This window comes from Anoplopoma fimbria, chromosome 22 (assembly GCF_027596085.1).
Source record: "Anoplopoma fimbria isolate UVic2021 breed Golden Eagle Sablefish chromosome 22, Afim_UVic_2022, whole genome shotgun sequence".
Taxonomy (NCBI): Eukaryota; Metazoa; Chordata; class Actinopteri; order Perciformes; family Anoplopomatidae; genus Anoplopoma; species Anoplopoma fimbria.
Genome location: NC_072470.1, coordinates 5888232 through 5911862, shown reverse-complemented (window position 1 = coordinate 5911862; position 23631 = coordinate 5888232). Strand labels below are relative to the sequence as shown.

General features: G+C 46.8%; 1 protein-coding gene across 1 annotated transcript in view; it reads left to right on the top strand.

Annotated features, from left to right (window-relative positions):
• The first annotated feature begins 2580 nt into the window (after positions 1-2580).
• Positions 2581-23631, top strand: part of klf7a (Kruppel-like factor 7a) — a 35399-nt gene continuing 14348 nt past the window's right edge. The window contains exons 1-2 of the mRNA XM_054623560.1: positions 2581-2930; positions 22627-23254. Of these exons, the coding sequence (XP_054479535.1) occupies positions 2829-2930; positions 22627-23254 (730 nt within the window). The 5' untranslated portion in view covers positions 2581-2828. The remainder of the gene's footprint in view (positions 2931-22626; positions 23255-23631) is intronic.

Below are 23631 nucleotides of genomic sequence, written 5' to 3'. Positions count from 1 at the left end.
AGGAGGAGGAGTAGGTGGTGGTTGTGGTGGTACAAGGCTGAAAACGGGCACGATGGCGAGGCTTTCAGTTTTGCTAATTCTTGGTGATGTTGGTTCACAGCAAAACAAACTGTCATTTAAAACAAGTGTGATATAACTGCATCTTTCCGATGCCTCCTTAAGACAGGATGATAAAATACATCGGGAGATTAATTTAGATAGTAATATTATATGGCACAATGTGGCAAAAGTATAATATTATAGTACCCATAATACTGCCGCATAGGAACATATAAAGTGTTTTAAACTGCGCAATAAAGTTCATAAAGACCTGAATAATATTAAGTGTTGTATGGACATATAACTTTATAGTTGACATTTTATCTCTTACAGTATTATTCAGTGAGATGGAGCATTATTTACATGACATTTGCAAGCTGCTGAAAACAGAAATATGTTCAGTAATATTTGTAGATAATTTGGTTATATTGCTCTATATACAAGAAGAAGATATATAAAGTTTATATGTTGAGAATTTTAGGACTGGAACTAGTAATGTGGCTGGACAAACAGTTTGTCGAGGACGTGGGGTTGCAGAAGTACTTCTTCATGAAGACAACATGTATGCACACGACCCTAATGACCTTTAATGTGAACTTTAGGTGGCCGTGTGCAAAACATGACCAACCTCGAACAGTCCGTGTTATGATTCTTGGTATTTGGTTATGATGTTCAAATGGTCCTTAGAAAGCTTATACACTGTCACATGAAATGTGTTTGAGTTTTGTTAAAATAATATGTTTTAATCGCTTTTGGAATATTCCAACAAGCCCCGACCCTGTCATTTAAAAAATAAAAGTTTTTTTCTCTAGGATAACAGTCCCAGAACTAGTAGTTAGGTTTAGTAAAACATCATGGCTTGGCCTAATATATATATATTTTTTACGTAACCTACAAAGTGCGTGAGTTTGAATAAGTCAAAATTGATTTTTGGTTTCACATGGACACGAATAGCGGCCTCCTGGGAGAAAGTCCTGTGTTTGTTTAACCTGTCAATCCTCCCTTTTTCGGGACTCTTATTAGAAACTTATTTGTGATACGTTGAAAACAAACACAAAATGTTGCCCTGGAAGCGTAATTAATATTGCAGTTTTGTTCTACTGAAACATAACTTAGAGGAGACCAGGCTGAGGAGCGAAGCAAGGCATAAAAATAACAGGATTTGTCTGTTAAATATTTTACACTTCAGTCAGCCATGAGGAGATGGGCTAAACAGGACGCAGCCGCGCTACATTGTTGACGTTAGCACGTGCGTCATCTGTCATAGCTATCTGCAGTCCATCCATTCCTGCTAGAAACCGAGTGTGGTAGAGGTTTACGAGGAAAAAGATGATGGAGACAGAGAAAGGGGGGCAGAAATAAAGAGCAAGGAGCAGGGGAAAACAAAATAGAAAAGGAGAGAGAAGAAGCAGGAGAAGGAAAGACAGAAAGATTGAGTTGTGTCAAATGGATAAATGTCAGCAGGGAGCTTCATCGTCTGTCTGATGTGAGCTCTCCCTCCCAAAATGCGTAAAATCGCGTAGCTGGGGCCCCCTCGGCCAGCCTTCCCCTCCACTGTAATGAGATTACAGACTTCTACAGCACTCTGTGTGTGTGTGTGTGTGTGTGTGTGTGAGAGAGAGAGAGAGAGAGAGACAGAGAGAATACTATTAAGCCTGTGTGGAAGTGTACGATTTCGATGGCTTACACGGGGCGAGCGAATAAGCGGCATTACTCACACCACCAAACAAGATGTATAGAGGAAGAATTGGCTACTTATCTATCATTCCACACACACACACACACACACACACACACACACACACACACACACACACACACACACACACACACACACGCTGGACTTGTGTTCACCCCTCTTTTACTTACAGCACACAAGCTGCATCAAATAAGAGCCGGGGCTGATCTTGATCAATGTGGGTCAGTATAATAACCCTCTAGGCTGATGAACATGTCATAGGACTTTTAACCTTAACATCTTGTGAGAAAAAGTCTCTTGTGTGTGTTACCATGACATTAAAAATATCGAATAAACACACTAAATCTTTATTATTTATCGTTCAAAACCAACCAATACAGTCTCCAGAAACTGCCAAAGCATTATATAGATAAATAGCATTTAAGTTTAAACTCTTATTATTAAAGCATCTATGCAGGGACACATCTCCCCTACAGTCTAATGCCCCATGCTGCATCTCATCATGGTTTCATATGTACACAGTGGAACAATATAGCAGCCTATTAATACCGTCTCCAGCTCCTGTTTGTGAGCACATGATGTTTACACCACGGCTTCTCCTCTCAGACTAGCCTTTCAGACCTTCTTCCAAATCTAATATACCCATCCATAAATAGCTCACCTATCGAGCCCATATTGGGCTTGAGTGACAGATTCGGCGGCCAATCGCGACCCTCCGAATCTGCCTAGCCCCGCCCCTTCGCCTTAAATGGACACACGGAGGAGTTGATTGACGAACCAAACAACTCCCCTTCGTTTTTTTACAAGCCCCTCCCCTCCTTTGGCTCCCTATCAGTGTCTAGTTTGGCAACACGGATACGCATGGAGCCTCCATCACCCCCTGTCCCTTTTTACGCACCGAGTCCGATAATGCGCGCAGGTACAGGGGCCCTGAACGCCACATTTCGACACTTCGCACTGATCAATTAATCTCCTCTTATGGACTAATATGACACAAGTGGATGCAGAGGTCTGACACAGCCAAGACAGGAGGCATATTTCTTGTGCATCGTTTCTTGTTTTCCCTCCCCTCATCACCGGAGCGTCAAGCATGGACGTCTTAGCGAACCACAGTATCTTTCAGGAACTTCAGCTCGTCCACGACACCGGCTACTTCTCCGCCATGCCTTCGCTGGAGGAGAACTGGCAGCAGGTACGTCTCAACTTTTTTTCCTCCGTCCTTCGTTAAGAGAAGCGTGGATCAGGCGTCAACTTTTTCACCACCCCAAAAAAAAAGAAGAAGAAGAAGAAGCGTGTGTGTGTGTGTGTGTGTGTGTGTGTGTTTCAGATTGGACTGGTCTCCATCACTCACACATCTGACTGAATTATTCTTTTTGTTTTTTTCCCAGAGATTTTGCAAAGTGGATAAGATGCGAGCGAAACGCCGGCGCGTAATATAAAGCTGTCAAGTGCGATTTGGGATAGATGCAGATCCGAAATCCCATAATAGGGAGCGAATTGGTCGTGAATAATACATCTGCATCCCTCAGATTTCTGAGTTTTAACCCCCCACTGCATGGAGAGAAGTCCCCTCACTTATCCATAATAGATACCCTAACATGTCTGGCTTTGTACCCTCTTTTTAAATGCAGTGGTGGCAAAAATAGGAACCAAAAACAAAAATAAAAGAATTACTGTCATCTGCATGTTGCATATTCTGACCCCCCACCCACCCATCCATCACACACTTTCCTCCTCCATCCAAGTTGAGTGTGGCTGGATGTGGAGAGATAAGCACGCTGCCACATGGTGATGGATGCGTGGGGAGACGCACCGGCACTTCACACCACCATTACTGGTCCTCACACATTGTATCACACGTCTCTGTTCTGTTTATGTCAGCCCCAATGTGTTTTATTATACCTGTGTGTGTGTGTGTGTGTGTGTGTGTGTGTGTGTGTGTGTGTGTGTGTGTGTGTGTGTGTGTGTGTGTGTGTGTGTGTGGTTTCCAGGTCATTTAACTGTTCAGAATGTTACTGATTTACATTTACTGGTGTAAAATTGCCTCAAATATCTACTTTTTAAACAATATGTAGTAAATATGTGTTTCCCAGCCTATATCCCTTTTTTGTTTTTTATTACACAAACTCAATGTATTTGCACCTTTTCATGCATATGTGCACCTTCTTCTGCCAAACAACCCCTTCATTTTCCATTTCTAATTCAAAATAAGGGCCATGCTTCTGTCGGCCCACCTGCATTACTGCTGCTGCTGCTGCTGGTGGTGATGATGATGATGCTTTCCATGCTGCACTTGACTGACCGAGCAAAGGAAAAAAAGAAAAGAAAAAATCATTGCATGGAAATTTGATGCCGGTATTGTTCATGCAATAGGAGCTCCAGGTTTCTCCCCACTTCTCTGCTCCATGCGTAAAGAGGGGAGGAGGAGGAGGGAGAGAGGGAGGAGGAGGAGGAGGGAGAGGAGAGAAACCGGTGCGTGACCGCGGATCCATTCGTTGTGGCCAAGCAGCCTAATTGGCATCCTACTGTTACCCACCGACGCATCTTTTCATAACAAGTCTCCAACTCCCAGCTTCACTGTCAGAGGTTTTTTTTTTTTTTTTTTTTTTTTAAATTGCACGGGCCCTCGTGTGCCATATGCAGCCCATGTCTCTCCCCGTTTCTCACCCACAGCCTGCATATCAAAATCGATACCTAATGCAAATGGAAGAGAGACAGCTGCGTGTGTAGGCAAAAAAAAAAGAAAAAGAAAAAAGGCTGGGAGAGCTCTTATCCGTGGAGCCTGGAAATGCCTCTCACTGGGATGTCTGCAAGCATATTCTCCCCCAGACAACGTCCATTTTGGAATTAAAAATCATCAAGTTTAAAGCCTCTTCAATGTAGAGAATGTACTTTCATTTTTTTTATTATTTTTTTTTTTTTTAACCAAACAAATATCTGCTCTCATTTAGCTTTTTTTTTTATCTTGTGTGGGAAGATGGCATTTTTAAATGAGAGATATCTGATTATCGCGTTCGGTTTAACACTTTCCAGATATTAAATGTCACAGGTTGCTTCCCTGGTAGCATCTATAGATATAGATCTGCATCACCTGGAAGCTGACAGATGGAAGCTGACACTCTTCTTGCACCTTCAGCCACTTTTGCTGCTTTAAAAAGTGCAGATTCAGTTTCATAGTATGTTTTTTTTTTATTTTTATACCATGCTGCTGGTTAAAAATAGCAGCATGATTAAAGAAAACATTAATGGGGGGGGGAGATGTATCATTCACAGAGTTTAAAAAACACTTTTCTCCAATTTGAAGGCCTTTTAATCAAAGCATTTGGAGGCTTGTGTCCCATAACAACTCAATGGGGGGGGGGGGGAGATATCAAAGTTCTTGGAAAACAACCCTTATTTGGAATAAGAAGATTGCATTGTGTCCTTGTGAGCTCAAGGATTATGACTTGCCCCACACTTTGAAATCTCCCCACCCCCCCCCCCCAATCCATCGTCACACAGCACAGAGATGTTCTTGGCACAGCTATCCCTGCACTCATTGTGTGACAACATGAAGATGCCACCGAGCCCTCCTGAATACACAAATTATGAGCTGTGGCTGGCCTTAAAAGCTCTGCCTCAGACCGAAGGCCCGGCGCTCGGAGCAATCCCCCCTCTGTGTTCCAGGCACAATTTAGAATTTGATGCTTTTATGGGGGCGTGATGGCGAGATAGGAGGCCGTTGTAGTCGGACCCTAAATGGCTCCCTGAGATGCCATGGCAAGAATGATGACTGTGTCCCCTGTTGCTGTCTGTGAGGCATGATTCAGGCGCTTATAGGGGGATGGGGAGCAGAAAAGGAGGAAAGTGTTTTGGAGGTCTGCAGATGGTACATTAGAGGCTGCTATTTGTTCCATTATTGAACTAAACAGTGCCAAACTGAACTGTGCTGTCTCGCTTCCAAATCCCAGTACAGTTGGTTGTTCAGAGTTGGAACAAACAGCAGGGCTGAGCTGGATTTGGAACAAGCATGGCTGGTCATAATTTACTCTTTTATATGTGGAACCCAGTTTCCCTTCAAAGCGAATTGTACACGTCTAATTTTGCATCTTTATACCGACATGAATTTCTGTTTATCTTGGCTGTGATTTCCAAAGCTTGTTGTGCTCTCTTTTTAAAACTGGCATTCGCTGTGATGAAGCCACGTTGAGCTTCCCTGTCAAACATTTATCAGCATCTTCTTAGCGTGCAGATGCTAAAATGTAAAGACTAAACATCTGGATTGGATTTCAGACTGATATGATGGATTTTTCAACCTCCTGATGACGTGTCCTCATCCACAGCACTTGACCCTGATGGATAGGATGTAACACGACACCACAAATGGCTGTCTGTCATTGACCTCAGGACACACTCCATACCCTCCAACACATATATTATTCCTCAGGGGCTCAACACACACACACACACACACACACACACACACACACACACACACACACACACACACACACACACACACACACACACGGGCACGTCCACGCATGTATAGACCGAGTGCCTGATGCCTACCCAAGCGAAATGTCTGCATGTAGCTGCGCGGTGCATTATGGGCCTCTATATGTGGATGTGTACAGACTGCACATGGCTTCGGCGCTTCTAAATGTGGACGGAGCGGCGGGAGGCGCTCCGGAGTGACCTCCATATGCGAGCCAGCGTGCTCGGATGCATCCACTTTCATCCACCTCATGCCCCGCGACTCCATAACACGCACAGCAGCAGTAGCAGCAGTGGATGCAGCGGCAGCAGCGGCAGCAGCAGCACCGTCTGGGTGTGTGTGTGTGTGTGTGTTTGGGGAGGGGGTGGGTGCGAACGTAGAGGTGGAGGAAGTTGCAGAGCACGCACATTCTACCCGCTGCGGGGGTTTCGCATTTCACAGTCCGGCGGGCTCGAAAAAAAAACCCCCTCCAGGAGCGTGAAACACACTCGGAGAGACGGTCGGAGAAGAAGAAGAGGATACAGGCATAATAATGGTGGAACGTGATGGAGTTGTAGGGATGCAGATAGATGGAGTTATTCTGTCTTTTTGGCTGAGGCCTCCAAAGGAAAAGTTGAGCTGTTGAAGCTGTTGTCAGGGTCAGAGAGGAAGCACGGCGACCCTTCTGTCGGCCTCCAGAGAGATGAGGATGTAGGGAAGAAGAAGAAGCCACGGAGGAAACTGCGAATATCCATACGCGCCCGGACGCTGCGGCGTGCTCGTGCGTGCTCGTGTGTGTGTGTGTGTGTGTGCATACGCGCACGCTGCTGTGTGTGTCTCGGTATGTTATGTAATCCTCAGTAGGCCACATCTGCTTTCTCACACACAGCAGGCATGCTGGGGAGAGCGCAGCCACGCGGCCCCCACCTTCCTCTCTCCGTCCTCCTCCATGCCTTGTTCCTCCATTCGCTCTTCGTTCCTCTTATAGAGTTAGCACAGTATGGATTTTTGGTCTCTGCAGGGCTGTTGTGTAAGCTCAAGACTTGTATGTGTGTCGTCGTCCCCCCCCCCAAGCCCGCCATATACGCCGCTCAGCTCTAACACGGCGTCTGCCAGGTAACAATGTCCCCCCAAGTCGCTTTTTCTTTGCTCCGGCGACGAGAGTGAACGGGTTCAGGCGTCTGAATCGTGCATCAGAAATAAACCAACCGGTTAGAGCACACCCCCGACTCTTCCCTGTGACCTTTTCACTCGCTGCTGTTTTGGTGTAATTTTATGCAAATGAAAATTAAATCAATTCCTGTAACGGGCACAGCTCAGTATTCTGCAAGCAGAGGGAGGAAGGACAAACTGGGACTTAATCTTATTTGTCTCAAAAGAGCTCCTGGTGGCGTCTTCGTTCCGCGCCCGTGGCTTTATTAAAATGTCACATCAACTGCAAGTATGAGATGTGGGGTTCCTGAAATCAAGTTTGGACGCTCGCCAAAGAAAAAGAAATTTAGTTAATTCCCTTTTAGTTTAACTGACGTGTGGTCCCTGTTTGCATGACGCCTACAGATGGGATGGAAGGGTGACAAGTAGCATTGCGGTATCACAGCAGAGTGATTCCTAATAGCTAGTGATGTTCATATTACACACAGCAATCTTTTATAGCTGCACTTAATTTCCAGACATCCTGAAAGTATTCAGACGAGTCCGCGCTGCCTCATGACGCTCACATGTCGAATATGAAATTGATTTCTCGCCAGCGTTGTTTTGCTCGCCTCTAACCCCCGATAGCAGTCAGAAGATCTTGAAGATGGATGCCACGTAGAATCTATTTGACCCGCCGAGGCATGAAAGGAAGCCTTTGTGCGCCGTGCGGCATCTACGCTGGATGCGTCTAAGTGTTTTGCAGCCACAAGGTTATTACTCAATGCATCGATTTGAGGAGAGGATGCACGTCTGTTTACGGGGGGGAAAGAAAAAAAAAAAAAAAAGGAGACTGTTTATAAAAAAAAAAAAAAAAAAAAAAAAAAAAAAAAAAAAGCTATGAGTTCATCTCATTAGTATAAACAGATAAATGAGCTGTAACAGCAAAAACCCAATTTGGCTCCTGAGCAGCAGCAGTTATGTTAACAAGACAGTGCTTGCGGTATTTTCGTTGCTACAGACTCTAGTTTTTTTGGTTTTTTTTAACTTTTGCATGAATTGAGTTTGCTGTTTTTACCTTTTAGTTTACTCTCTAGAGATTTGAACATCCGCCGCACGCATCCTGGCTCAGATTTCATCCTCTTGAGATCGGGATGTGCGCTCTGCTCATGCACGAGCAGGTGCACAGGTTTGTGTGTGTCTTGTGTACGTTGTGTAATGAGATGTGCGAGCGACCCCCTGACCCAGTAACATCCATTCTGCCATAAGAGCGCTCGCTGAACTCCGCCACCTCTGCCTCATCACTCAGGCGGCTGAGAGGCGATTGCCGGTGATGGGTGCCTTCCACTGCTTTATGGGCGTTGATGAAAAGGTTGGAAGCGCTGATGAAAGAGAGGACGCGGAGGAAGCATTCATTTGTCTGATGCTCTGGCGACTGGTCCGTTAGAGGGAGAAGGGTGACAGGCAGAAGAGGTGGTGTATAAGGGAGGAAAAAAAAAAAAAAAAAGGCAGCAAGGGGGGGAGGAGGAGAGGAGAAGAGAGGAGAGGGGAGGAGGGGAGCGCGGTGAACAAGCACATCTTTATGTATGGCTTCCGTCTGCAAAACGCTCTGCCACCCCAGGTTTGATTAACAGTGAGAAGAGGAGCCAGTCATTTTTTCTCGCCTCACACCAGCGCACATGGCTTGGCAATGACTTTCACATCATTTGAGGCGAAATCGGGAAGCCGTTACAGCACCTTACAGTGATCCGACATGCTTCGCTGCTGCCATCCGGCTTGGCTACCGCCGGCTGAAAACAGAAAAGGAAGAGAAGAGTCTCAGGCTCTCGTTTTATGCTCTGGAATCACCACTGACTCTCTCCTTCTCTCTCTTTCCTCTTCATCTCATGACTCTCTCTGCTCTGGCTCTCTTTTTTTTTTCAATTCTGAGAGGGCAAAGTCACAGGTGCCTTGTTTGATTTGGCCTGCTCTCACCCCTATTTAGAGTCAGCCTCTCTGCAAAAGAAAGGTTGAACTCGGGGGTGTTATGCAATCAAAATTTGTGTCACAAATAAAAGGCACCGGGCTGCTGGTGGAATCGTTGCATGGAAGGTATTTGCATCCATCACAGCAGACCAAATGGAGCATTGCATGTGAGAGGAAGTGTGTATTATGTGTCAGTAGACAGAGACTCATTGTTGGAAGGATTTTCCTGGATGAATCTATTTTACAGTCAAAGCAGTTCACACAGATCCAGACTGAAATACCAACACATGTTTGACTTTTTGTCATGTCTCTGATAAACAAATACGTGCAAAAAGAGAAGTTTAAAACAGACAATTTCTGCTTTACAGGGGGTCATGTGATGGGACTATTTCTTGGTTGGGCACAGTGATTTCCTTGGAGTGTGCAGCCTACAAATTGTTATTCCACTAGGGTTTGTTTCTCAAGGCTTTATCAAAGAGCCGATAAAGGAAAACAATAAGATGAATCATTGTTGCTAACGTTGCAGCGTAGCTGTCGACAATGCTTGTTGTAATGGCTGAATCTCATCAGAGTGACACTTCAGTCATATGTATTTTAAATGAAATAATTGCCATGAATCACTGCCTTAAGTATGTGAAGGCTTCAAGTGATAGTCGGTTGCCGTGGTTACTTCCTCCCTATCTTCCTACTTGGACCACAGAGTGTTTAATCTTCCACATTCACACCATGCCCAGGCATTTTATAGCCGCCGCTGACTGTGACATACCAAGCGTTACATGCCATCTTACTGCCTACCTGTTGCTAGGCAGCCTTGGCAGGCAGGAAGACCAGCTTTGGCCTATTTGTTTGTTTAGCTGTCATTCCGGGAGGCTAATCCCACCCCGAGGGACTCGTAGCCATCCAGAAACCGGAGATCCAGCCATGTGGACCACCTCTACCCAAAGACTGAGCGGGAGGGAAAAAAGGGATGGAAGGTGGAGAGAGAGACAAGGGCAATTTGCCCTGAGTAAACACCGCTGCTTGTTGTTGTCATCCGAAGCCAGTCATCAATCAGGGCCCTAAGCTCTTGGTGGTGACAGCCGCAAGGACGCGGCACGCTCTGGGATAGTTTATAAAGCAACACAGTCATTGGTGAAGATCACAGCTGAGTCGCCAAAGCAGGCCTTGTTGACCTTTTTTAGGAGCGTGAGCTTGGGTTCCATTCAGAGTCGGACAAAGACGTAAGGATGCCTGTTGCCGGCTTTGAGGAGAGCTTTTGACTTTTAGCTGTAATATGTAAGCAGAGCTTGTGTGTCTCTCTAAGTGTCTAAGCCCAACATGCAAAGCCAGTGGTGTCCAAAGCTGTCAGCATCTCCCTCCATCCGTCTATCTGTTCTCCAAAGATCCTTCATTAGTTTCGATTCTTTTTTTATATCTTATAAAAACAAGCTTTAATCTTGATCTTATACGTGTGTTTGAAACCCGAGGTCAGGACTCGGATGAAGGATGTTTTTCTTTTGTCAGCAGCTGATGCTCAATTCACAGGAAGATTAAACTGGGTCCCGAATTACCCTAAAGACACTGGTATCTCCAGCCAACTGGGTACATCATATACATAGTTTCAGTCATTCCAAACCCCTGCGGGGCTGAGTTGTCTGAATAAGATACGACATGTATCCTCAAAACCAGGCAGATTCAGCTTGAATTGGGATTAGCCTATATGTCAAAGCCTGAAAGCCCAATTTTTCATGAAGGAAAAAATATTAGTTTGACAAGCAGCCTTGAGAAAAAAACCCCCAAAAAGGCTGTATAAGTGTCAAAGTAGAGAGACTGAGAGGGTGAGAGGATTTTGCACCCTGCTTAACTCCTCGAACGGCCTGGGAAGTGCCCTTCTGTGATTTAATGAGACCTGCGGGAAGAGCCATTCATCAGCGTGACAGCGTACCTCTGTTTCCCATTGTTCTGTTCTGGTACGTGAGGAGAGCAGTGTGTGTTTTAGCCTTAATGATGGGCTGGCAACCCTTTGATTAGATGAATCTCCCGGTGCTAATTAAGATTTGGGCTGCCAAAAGACATGTGTGTTTAAGCCTTCCTCCCTCCATCGCTCCCTGTTTGTACAGTACTTTGCCTTTGATTATGTGGGAGACGTTAACAGGATGTGTTTTACAGTGTTTAATGGTGTAATCTTGTCGGCTGACATAGTCCTTGGACAAAGACGACGGGTCATTGTAAAGAATTGGATGCAAAAAAACCTTTGTTTTTGTTCCTGGAAAATGGATTTTCTGGGCGTAAAAAGATGGTCATAAAATATCCTTGTCAAGTCTTTTTTTTTTTTTTATGTTAGAAAGTAAAAAGCAGTTAAATTGCAGAATTTGAAGCTATTCCAATTTATTTCCCATGGATATTATAGAAATAATCTAGTCTTTGATAGACACAAACGACTTGAAAGGCAGATTGTATTTGCTGCTACGTGACTCTGTGTGAATTCAGCTGCATCATCTCAAAGCAGAGCAATAACTTCTATTATTCAGTGCTAAATCAATAAAAAACAAACTATCCACATGGGGATCTGTGATAAAAAAAAAAAATACCAGTCTACGACTTGAAAAACAGATCAGAACCCCTGCTGTAAAATGTTCCCCCCCCATCTCTTAACTAAACTGATGGTGTCACATTAATGTTTCAGTCCCCCTCGCGTATTTTCAGGGAAGAGAATTTGATAAGTTATGCTAACAAGAACGAAAGGCATCCCCGTCTCCCCCCCCCTTTTTCCTCGACCCTCCCCTCTTCAAATCACTCCCCCCCCCCCCCACTCGTCTCTGGGAGCGTTTGCGTGGCTAGACAGCGCGTCCTCCTGCTCTCCGGTTCACTGCTACGTGTTCTTCAGTTCTTATTGCCCCAGATATTATTTCATTGTAAAATGATGCCAATTAGTAAAGCCAGTCGCCGGTGGCTGTGGTCTGGCTCCGTCTTTCGCTCCGGCGGGGAAAGTTATTTGGGTCGGCAGCTATTTTCAGCCTGTGATGTTGCCAGGAATACTTCAGGGAGCAGCCACTGTTTTATAAGAGAGCACATCAATAATTTTCATTGGTGTATGTATGTGTGTGTACAAGCGAGACAGGGAGAAAGAGAACGCTTCACAGGCAGAGTTTATTGGGTTTATGTGTGAGTGTGTATGTGTGTGTGCATCAGAAAGTAAAGTGTTTTCTCTTGAATATTCAGCAGAGCAGCTGGTGTGTATACTGTATGTGTGTGTGTGTGTTTGCCACATGCACACAAACACATGCACTTGTTCTTGTATTGCACATGTTTCACTGTTACTGTCACGACCTCCCATTAGCTTGAAACCCATTCATTTGCCAGCCTTTAAACTTTAACCCCCGAATCTTAACACATCTCTTATGTGGGCTTTGGCCTTCGCCCTGTAATCACCCGCTTTCTCCAGCTGAACGCTCTGCTTGCGGGACAGCCGTCAACATGCACACACGCACACACACCAACACACGTGGAGCTAAAGGCCAAAGTCAATGAGCTCCTCACACCTTTTCTTCGAGCATCTAACTGCTCTCCGCTGAGCCTCCCCACATTGTCGGGATGAAATTGGGGTGAAACGTCCCTCACACTCCCGCTTCACGCTTCCCGCTGAAAAAGCCAGCTGCTCGACACAGAGGGGTGAACAGGTTCAGCCTGACGCGCCGCCTCCGCCCATCCTCGTCCAACCTAAACTCACACTCTCTCTCTCTCTCTCTCTCTCTCTTTCTCCTCTATCTCCTGGAGGAGAGCCCACAGCAGTAGCGGGGTGGCGAGGAGACGTCTTTCAATATTTTTAAGCGGCTTGGGCTAATCTTTGTCGCTCAGGTTTGTTTTGAAAGCGTCGCTTTCGGGAATAAAGACGGAGCGACAGTGCCCCACCTCCTGTTTGCGCGGCCTCGGGTACACATAAAGTCGCCGGGATGTACACGCTCTTGCGTAACTGCACAATTTCCACCCACCACCCCTCTGCACACACACACACACACACACACACACACACACACACACACACACACACACACACACACACACACACACACACAGCAGCATGTCTGCGACCCCTGAGCTAATCCACCTTGGCCCTTGCGAGACTGTGCCACTGACCTGCTTTCGCTGCTCTTTTTTTTTCTTTTTGCCGCTTGATCCCCCCCCCATTCACCCACCCACCCACCCACCTCCTCATCCTTTTTTTTGCGTCTTAGCTAACCCTGAGGTTTGATGCTGTAATGAGGGACAAAGCCTCAGACTGTTGCTAAGTGTTACACAACACCTGCATGGCAAAAGCAGGGTAAACACAGACCAGACGACTTCCTGTTTAGCCGTGGAGAAGCGTGTGAGAATGAAGTGTGTTGGCTCTTATCAGTGCGGGCACGGCGCCACAGTTGCACTTAGTGGTTTGTGGACGTGATTGGGGTACCGAGCATCCCCTCTCTCTCCGACTGGCACTGTATGAGGAGGAAGCAGAGTTTTTCCGCTTCACTGTTCCCTTTATCTCTCCCCCCCCCCCCACACACACACACCTCTGTTATTCTCAACCCTCCTCCCCCCCTCCCTCTCTCTCTTTCTCTTTTCGCTGCTCGCCGCTCTTTTGTTTCTCCGTGCCTTTTCCAGCCAAGGCCCCATTCTCTTGCCCCCCTGTCATTGTGTGGGGTAATGAAGATTAGCCAGCCTGCCGCACACAATGGGGGTCCGTCCCCCCCCCCGCATCCGGAGCACAGACTCCCCAAATCCTGCCGCAAGCTGCTAACCCCCGGTGTAAAACCTCTGTTGTTGCCGACCCCCCCCGTCTATCCATGCACCCGCACGCATAAACGCATACACATCGAGGCGGGTTCGCAAACATGTCCACTCTGCCGTGTTGAAAGCAAATGGCTGAAATGTCTCCTGATTAGATTAGGACGCTTTTGACGGCTGAGCGGCAGCGCATGGCCGACTCATGCGCCGATAAACAGCAGCTCACCCAAATCCAGTTAAAGAGAGACAGAGTCCCCCTCCCCAGTGAGTGCAACACGGCTCCGCTCGCTGGGATTATACCCCCACCCTCCCTCCCTCCTCCAGCTCCTCCCTGCCCTGCCATTCTCCTCTGCGCTCCGATCTCATCCTCCTCTCCATCGTTCATCGACTACGGTCTCGAGATGCTCCTTCGCCAACTCCTCTGTTCTCTCCTTCTATCCCATTTCACCCTCACCTCTCCGGTCCTCGACTTAATACCAGAACAAAGACGTTCTCCACACTTTGTCACAAGCCATTTAGATGGAGCAGCAGAGGTCTTTATAGGCAGTGCACTTGTTGTATCCCGAGCCCAAGACCTCTTAATGACATCTGTGTCACGCTAAAGGTCGCCAGATCTTCACAAATCTGTTTACTTGCCGAGCTAGGTTCAGCATTCGGAGGACACATGCGTTGCTTTGTCTGTGTTGAAAGATAAATTATTCAGATGTGACAGCAGGAGAGAAAAAAGCAGCATGTCCACTCATTTTTGTGGAAGCCAGTGAGTGGATCAGTTTGTTCACAACCAGATATTCAAATATCATTTTTACAGTGTGTTTCTTCATATTGGCGTCCATGTTGTGTTACGTGAAGACAGAGAGGAGGTCCCTCGTGTCCGGGGATGATGCGGATGTGTGGTTTCTGTTGTGTCTGCCTCGGAGAAAGCGATGGGAAGTGTCTCTCTGCTCCATTAGGCAGGGGTCGCAAGGTTTTTGCGCTCCGAGTGCTCCATCATTGTTGCTTTCCTGCTAGATGAAAGGTGCTTTGAAGATTCCCCCATCACGCACAAACACAGTTACACGAGTGGCGTGAACTTCCAGCAGCTGAGGGCTGAGCGAGGAGGCTGAGCGAAACCGATCCTGGTGCTGTTCCGCGGCAGAAACAAATTCAGGTTCAATTTGAATGTCCAGGAGCAATGCGCCGCAGACTGATCCTAAACTCGTAAAATGCAAATCGAAGCATTTAGTCCAACGTAACAAAATTTTAATTGCTGCCTGAGAAGCGTTTCAAGTGTCTATTAGCGCATCCATCCAAACAAAAATTGACTGTGTGCATAGGAGGTGTCAGGTTTACAACCACATGTGCGTTATTCCCTCAAACACCGTCAGCAAATTGTGATTTAACAACTGGCGGTGTCTGTTATCAGCCCGGAGCCTGCGTCGTGTAAAACCGCCTCGAGGTGCTGCGTTGCCAGGCTCTGACGGAGAGAGGCTGACGGCGGCCCTGATTATTGCTGCGAGGCTAATGTCGTCTGATAAGGCCGCGTGTGTAATTAAGCTGTTTCCGTGGCGCGTTATCTGGAGCTGGGTGAGGCTGGGCTGCCTGGAGAGATGGAGCTGTTAGTCAGTGGAGGAGGAAGAGGAAGAGGAGGACTCCTGCCTCCTGTCTGTGGCCTCCAAAGCTCCCTATCTCGTCCTCTCTTCCTCTTCCTCCCTCTAATCTGCAAAGTAGCTTTTTGATTATGCACCTGTAGAAGACGCCTCACCCTTCAGCCCTCACACTCCTCTTCGCTTTTCCCTCCTCTTTTTTGCACAGCTTGCATAAAGGCCTCTTTAACCCGTCTGTCTAGCAGATAAATTAGCTCTGTCTCTCCCCTCTAGCTCCGTCTCTTTGTGTCTCTGCTCCCTCCGTCTCTCCCTCTTGCTTTCGTTTTTCCCGTGGAGCCCCATCGGGGGGCATCAGGAGATCCCTCCGGCCAAACACTGCGCCCCCTGCCGCGCCGCGCTCCCCGTCGAGAACAACAGGGCGAAGCGACGGCGCTGTGTGATACTCGGATCAGTGCCGAGGAAAATGAAGAGCTATCTCCCCCCCACACACACACACAGTTCACCTCCTCCTGGCCCCATAGGCAGGTTCCCCGCTCGGCTGGGATCCACCGATGGCGCCATGCTGCTCTCCGAGGAGTCTGAAATGTTTGGGGGCTCTTAGTGAGTGCACGGGAAGGAGCAGAATCCCTGAAGGGCAGCTTAGCGGGGAGGGTGGTGCTTTTCTAAGAGTTTGTGTGGGTGAGGCCGGCGGGGGTGGGGGTTCTGTGTAAGTATTGCTCAGTGAAGCTATAGATTACCGTCTCTGTCAGCTGCGACGGCCACCGCTGATGAGCTCCTGCGCCGGTATCATTTCGTATCGATTAGGCACTGCGACGCAAACACACAAAGGCTGTTGGCGAGATGGCCGGCGCCTCGGGCCACTGGTCATTTAGCTGTCACCTCAAAGTGATGGCTTGGCCCGTCTCACCAGATCAATGGGAGACACAGGGCCCTATAACACACTATGGCAGGATAAGACACACATGTGCACTCACACACTCCGCTCTCCGGGATTAAGTGCCTGCCCAAACTTTTTCTTTCGATAAAAGTGCCAAGCGTGGTGCTGAATTACAAACTGCAATAACAAAAGACGGCTGTAAACAGAGTCAGTCGAACAGTGAGTCGTAAAAATGAAATCAAAACAAAAGAAGAAGAAAAAAAGAGGATAAGACAATTTGGTTACCCGGTTCATTGCAGGACAGATTTTCCCCATTGATTTGATTGTGGTGCAGCCTCACCTGAACAGTAAAATTGATTTATTTCTCAGAGGGATTTTAATCAGAGCAGTGGTAATGCATTCACACACTGTTAAATCAAACCAAGGCCCTCTTATTCTCTTTGACCAACGACATGTGCGATTTGAAATAAACACATGCCACAATGAATAAAAGAAGAGAAGCAAAGCTGTGGAGAAGCCGCTGTTTATCCATCCATGACCTGAATGTCACTCTCTTTAAAAAAAAAACGAATAATCCAAACCTCAGGTGGATACAAACATGACCCGAACCCAGTAATCAAAATGGAATGATTGTGATGAGAAGGAATCGTTTTCCAATTTGTGTTAAATGATGATTACGATCAAAAGCGCATTCTGTGAAAAAGCATTGCGAGTCAACAACACCAACCTGGTGTCACTCATAACTCGTCAAATACCGATCGGCTGGACAGGTGACCCTCGGCGTCTGATACCTTTCAACTAAATCCAATGTAAACCCCTCCCAGGTCCTTATTGGATGATAAGTCGTTAGTCACGTGACTAGTTAGTTTGTTAAGTTAACGTCAACCACTCTCTTTTCCTAAACCTATCCAAGTGTGTTTTTGTTGACTAAACACAACTTCCTGTGACGACTGAAGTTCATTTAAACACATTCTGACTGTTATGAGCGGAAAACTGACACTCCATCCCTGCCGAGTCCAAAACTGATGCTCGAGGGGTACGTAGAGCATGGAAGTTTGAAGCTTTGAGCAGCTTACCAGGCGTCATTATTTGACGATTTGGAAGTGAGAATTTGTTTTGACAGCACAAATGTATACGGCTTCAAAACCCACACGACTAAATGCAATATTAAAGAGTTCAAAGTATAAACTTATTCAATTATTCACATTCTTTCTTGAGATTTTTGAAGAGAAAAACGCTCCCATGTATACGCAGGAAATAGCTGGAGCCAGCGGCTTTTGAGCTTAGCTTAGCATAATGAGTGGAAACAGGGGGAAATAATAGCCTCTGTAATTAAAGTTTTTGTAAGATCTCAATTCTAAGCAGGAAAAAAAAATAAAAAATCTACATATTCCTGAATGATGAAGATGCTGCAGGGAATCATGGGTCATCTTTGAAAAGATGTGACAGCAACCCACCCCCCCCTAAACTCAGTGCATATAACAATAGTGCTGCATCACCCCCTCCGGCTCAGGGCCCCCCCCCCCCATAGCCCTGCCCTTTTCAACCCCGCTAGCATCAGCACAGGACATTATTATTCATAGCACCTTGTCTCTATCACGGCATCTGTAAAAACTGAACATGATTATCCTAAAATTAATGAGCCGTATCCACCCCATTACATTTATCTGTTTAGTGGTGTTTTGGGGCTTCCTTTGGGGCATTAAGCATGCTCTTCTGTTCATATTTATAACCCAGGCTTTTTATTAGCGACGTGGCGGGGTGCTAACAGTTGGGAGGCAGCCCGCGCTTTGATGGTGATGGCAGGCGGCGCGGCGCAGGCCAAATGTGAAGGGAGGAGAAAGGATCAGCTGCCAGGCCAAGGGCCCCGTGGACGAGGGGAGGAGAGGGGGAGACAGAGAGGAGGAGGAGAAGGAGTGAGGAGAGAGAGAGAGAGAGAGACTGTTTATAACTCCAGAGTCAGAAAAGGAGAAGTAGAAGTCGGTGACTGGTTCACAGCTCTGCGAGAAGCAAAGTGTCTTGTGATCAGCGAGTATTTGTCACACCTGCTGTATTTTAAGCTTCACTAGCGTCAGGTGTGTTCCGCATGTGTGACTCAGTGTGTGTGTGTGTGTGTGTGTGTGTGTGTGTGTGTGTGCAGTGTGTGTGTGTTTTTGTTTTTTTTTTCCTTTTAGCATTTACAGTTTAAATATGATTTTTACCTGAGTAAAGAGGAGAGTTGACATAGAACTGTGCAGTGACATGACCCTATCCACTACAGTTATATAAAATACAGTAACCAGTCAAAAGTTTGGACACACCTTCTCATTCAACTACTTTGAAGAATCTAAAATATAAAACATATTCTGGTTTGTTGAGCATTTGTTTGTTTACCACATAATTCCATATGTGTTCCTTCATAGTTTGGATGTCTTCAATATTAATCTACAATGTAGAAAAAATAAAGAAAAAGCAGTGAATGAGAAAGTGCGTCCAAACTTTTGACTGGTACTGTATAAATCCCAAAACTATTCAAAAACCTTGAATTACTTTGACATTCTTGAAGGCTGACAGTGACTGAAGCCACTGCTGAAAATGATCAAGGTAATTAGCGGTGCAATTAAGTGCAGCTGAACTCATCAGCCCTTCTTGGAAATGACATAAGTTAGGGCAAGAAAGCTAAAAGAAATGCCAATGTAAATCAACTGTTTTAATAATCGTGTCAACATTTCACTTTATATATATATTTTTTCAAATTCTGGTAAAACAAATCAATCAATTTGAGGCTCAGTTATTGCAGCCCTGAGGTTACAATACATAGTACGCAAACTTAAAGATACAGCAGGGTCACTCTAACCTTAATCTCATGGACCAATTAGATAATAAGTTACCCGGCATTACCTGAAAGGGACTTCTGGAGAACAAAATAGTTTTCATTCAACTTTTTTGATAGAAAAAACAAAACTTTCAAGATTTGATGGATCTTGAAAGGCTTTCATTTAGCTGCTCTAGTTTCAGGGTTCTGGTATTGTGCAGTTGTCATGCAAGGCTAGGTATCAGGTATCGACCAAAATGAGATACCTGAAGTTGCTGACGTCTTGTTCCAAGTAGATGCTTGACAATATGGAATCTGGTTCCAAGTCACCCCACCACAAGCGGTTTCTGCCAGTTTGGAGGTGGAGGTGGGGCCGCTGTAGCATCCATTGGATTGTCTCAGCTTATCCTGGCTCACATGAAGGCATCATCCCGAAAGCCTTTTAGGAAATGGACGCTGGCTTCATGCAGAGCCAAGTGATGTTGGCTCTCCAGATCGGCGTTTGTCCAAACAGAGCTGGAGCGAGCCACGAGCGCTCCTTTATCTTCTGCGATGCTCTTGGCTCTTGATTCCTTGCTTACACACACACACACACACACACACACACACACACACACACACACACACACACACACGCACACGCAAGTTGGACGTTCACTTTAGGCCACGGGATCAGCCAAGAGAGTTTATGCATGCGCGTAGGTGTTTCGCACAAACACACACACACAAGAGCCTCGTAATTACGCATAATTATGCTACTCACACATATAAGCGGGCGCTTGCAGAATTATCTGCATACATACACACACACACACACACACACACTTACTAGCATAATCACATGCAGCCACATTAAGTGCGTACACCCACACTGCACACACAGGAACCGCTGATCAACTGCATGACCTTCTCCCTTACGATGTTAATGTCACCACCTGGGGGGAGGAGGGTGGTGGAAGGGAGGAGGAGGAGGGGGGGGGGGGTGGAGGGGTTGCCTGGATGGAGTGATGGGAGAAAAGACGGGGGAATATGGATGGAAAGAAAGAGTGCTTCCTCCCTCCCTCCCTCCCTCCCTCCCTCCCTCACCTGCAGCCTATTTCACCACTCTTACCTTGTCAAACATTCCCTTCTGCATGCACACTCATGTACACACACACACACACACACACACACACACACACTTATAAGTACAGTATGAATCCGGAGCACATCCTCGGGTCGTAACCTAACAGTCTGTGTGCATGAACCCCCCTTTTTCTGCGTGTGAGGCCTGTGGCTTCCCCTCCGACGGGATCCTGTTATGCCAAATGTCACACTTCCAAAAAGGATTCCCCCCCCCCCACGGAGAAAAAACAAGTCAACACTTCCTTTTCTCTTCCTACCCAGCCTCCTCTCTCCTCTCCTGCCTTCCTTCACCGTGTCCCTCCATCCCTCTCCTCCTCCCCTTCCTCTTTCCTCTTCTTCTTCACCTTCCACTCAGCCCCCCCTGAACCCCTCTCACTTATCCGTTTCTATCCTCTTTTCCGCTCCCTTGAACTATCTCTACCTCACACACACACACACACACACACACACACACACACACACACACACACACACACACACACACTCACCTTGGTTTGCAGTCCTCAGCGTTTTGCTGAATAAAGTCCCCTTTAACTGGCTGGTTTTAGCAGATAATTAGTCCTCACCTTGGGAGAGGAGGAGACGACAATGAGAAGAAAAGGGAGAGAGAAAAGGGTTGATTTGGGGGAATCGATAGGGGGTGAGACTGAAGTAGAAAGATGGCTGAGAATGGGAGTGATGTGGGCCGGTGGAGTGGTTGAAAGATTGAATTGGACATGTTGTGTTTTTTATATACCTCTACACTTAACGAGGCAGGGCATGCTACTCCCTTCATCACGTCTCAACACCTACCGTATTTAATTGCGCCCCAAAGAAAGAAAAAACAGAATTTCAATCCAAATAACTGGCTTCAGCCATCAAGGAAACAGTGGCGACCACTCACACAACGCATGAAAGAAGTAATCACAGTAAAAAATAGATAAATACATGTAGGCGTGCAGTGGAGTGAAGAGGCACTGTGCATTATCTTCACTTTCACGCTGTAGATGTGGTCTGGAGCAGCTTTTTAATTTAATGTCAGTATGCAAATAGTGTTTAAAAAAAAAACAACAACTCCAAATCCCTTTTTGTTCCTGGAAGAAGATGACTTAGAGGAGAAATTAAACTCCCTTAGCAACAGACAACCCCCCCCCCGCTCCAAAAAAGAAAATGTGGCGGGTTTATTTTTAGAAGGTGCAAACAAGCAACGTGTGTGTGTGTGTGTGTGTGTGTGTGTGTGTGTGTGTGTGTGTGTGTGTGTGTGTGTGTGTGTGTGTGTGTGTGTGTGTGTGTGTGTGTGTGTGTGTGTGTGTGTGTGTGTGTGTGTGTGTGTGTGTGTGTGTGTGTGTGTGTGTGAGAGATTGTAAATGTCTCTGATGTGTTCAGTCTGTACAACCCTATTCCTGATAATGGAAATGGAACTAGCTGCACTGTCTGTCAGCGCCTATTTACACACAAATGAAGTGGCGAGTAGCACGCGCCCAGTGGAGCTGCTAGCCTCCATCTCAGCTGTCAAAATGTGTTAGTGGCTACAAGCGAAACACAACGATCCCTGGGATCAAACCGCCGCCGTCCATTCAAACATAATAGCTTCATCCTTGGACACGGAGCGTCTTCGTTCCCTCCGCCTGGCTCTCTCTCCGCTACGAACCTCGCCAGCTTGTTGTAAAGTAATAGACTTCTCGTGGATGCCAGTTCACACAAATCGGGGATGTAGCCTTTTTTTATTTGCCCTCCGAGGGGAGAGGTGTAATAGGGATGAAGCAGACCATAACTACAGCTGAATAAATCTTCCTATCTTGGCTCAGTGGAAGCCGGTGCACACATGGCTTGTCAAAGCTCTATAAAATGTTGTTTGATAGGAGTTCTGTTCAGTTTAGGACTTCTCCTCCTGCTATCCGGGCGGCTCGCTTTCGTTCCGCGCCACAGCGGGTTGCAATCAATCAGTGTGTAATCAGCCGTCTAGCTGGAGCTGCCAGGTAATCCTGGCTGTCTTGGTGGCTATCTGTGCGTGTGCGGATGTGACAGCTGGCAGAGCTGCTAAGTTGCCTGTCTGGGTGAGTGGATGGCACCATGCAGATTTTCTCTGCGCATATCGGATGATCTGACGGCTGTTGAAATTGTCAAGTGGGATTTCTGAGAGCGAGGACGGGCATTTTCAGCGCCGATGCCCAAATGTGTGAACTCTGAGTCTAAAGTGAGTCTTTCCTCCCCCTTTTCTCTCTCTCGTAGACCTGCCTAGAACTGGAGCGTTATCTGCAGACGGAGCCCAAGCGTCTATCAGAGCTCTTCGACCAAGACCTGGATGGCCTCCTGACTCCGGCTTACCTGAAGGAGGACGCCGATGAGGAGCTGACAGACGCCCTGCTCCCCAGCCTCCCAATCCTCCCGGAGCCCCTGAGCCCACCTCCAGTCCTCCTCTGCCCAACGCGGAAGAACTTCCCCTCCACCGGTGCAATGAAAAGAGACCTCAAACTTAAGGCCCAGGGTCTGGAGAACGTAGAAGCGATGGAAGGGGTCCACCAGGCCCAGCTGAGCGCCGTCACCTCCCTGACGCCCCCGTCGTCGCCGGAACTGGGTCGGCACCTCGTCAAATCCAACCAGACACTGACGGCCTCGGCGGACGGGACGCTTACCCTGAAGCTGGTGGCCAGGAAGGTGGGGCTCAGCGCGGCGAGGCTGGTGGCGGCTCACGCTCTCCCCGTGCGGATGAAGGACGAAGAGGAGGGGGCGGCGTGCGTTATCGGGGTGGGGGAGCTACCGGAGAACAAGAAGAGGATCCACCGCTGTCAGTTCAACGGCTGCAGGAAGGTGTACACCAAGAGCTCCCACCTAAAGGCCCATCAGAGGACGCATACAGGTGAGAATCATTCTTAAAGTTATTGATTCATTTTTTAGATTTTGTTGTAGCAACATTACTAGTACTATAACTGAAATAAAAGGCAGCAGTATATGGAATATTGTGCAGCTATTTTGGTTTGAGTTCATCAAATCAATCAATAAGGGAATAAAACACATTTCAACGTATAGGACTCATTAAGCTTCAAGATTAGTTCGATAAAATTTGGAATTGCCCGCTCAGCTCCACATTTTTTGTGTAAATATGAATGCTTCATAAGGGTAGGAATTGCACAGAGACAAAAGGTTACACAATCTGTATTATGTTTGTGAATATGAGCAGCTTAGTTGGTGCACTTTTCAGTAAAATGCCCAGTAAGTGACCCTATGAGACTTTCA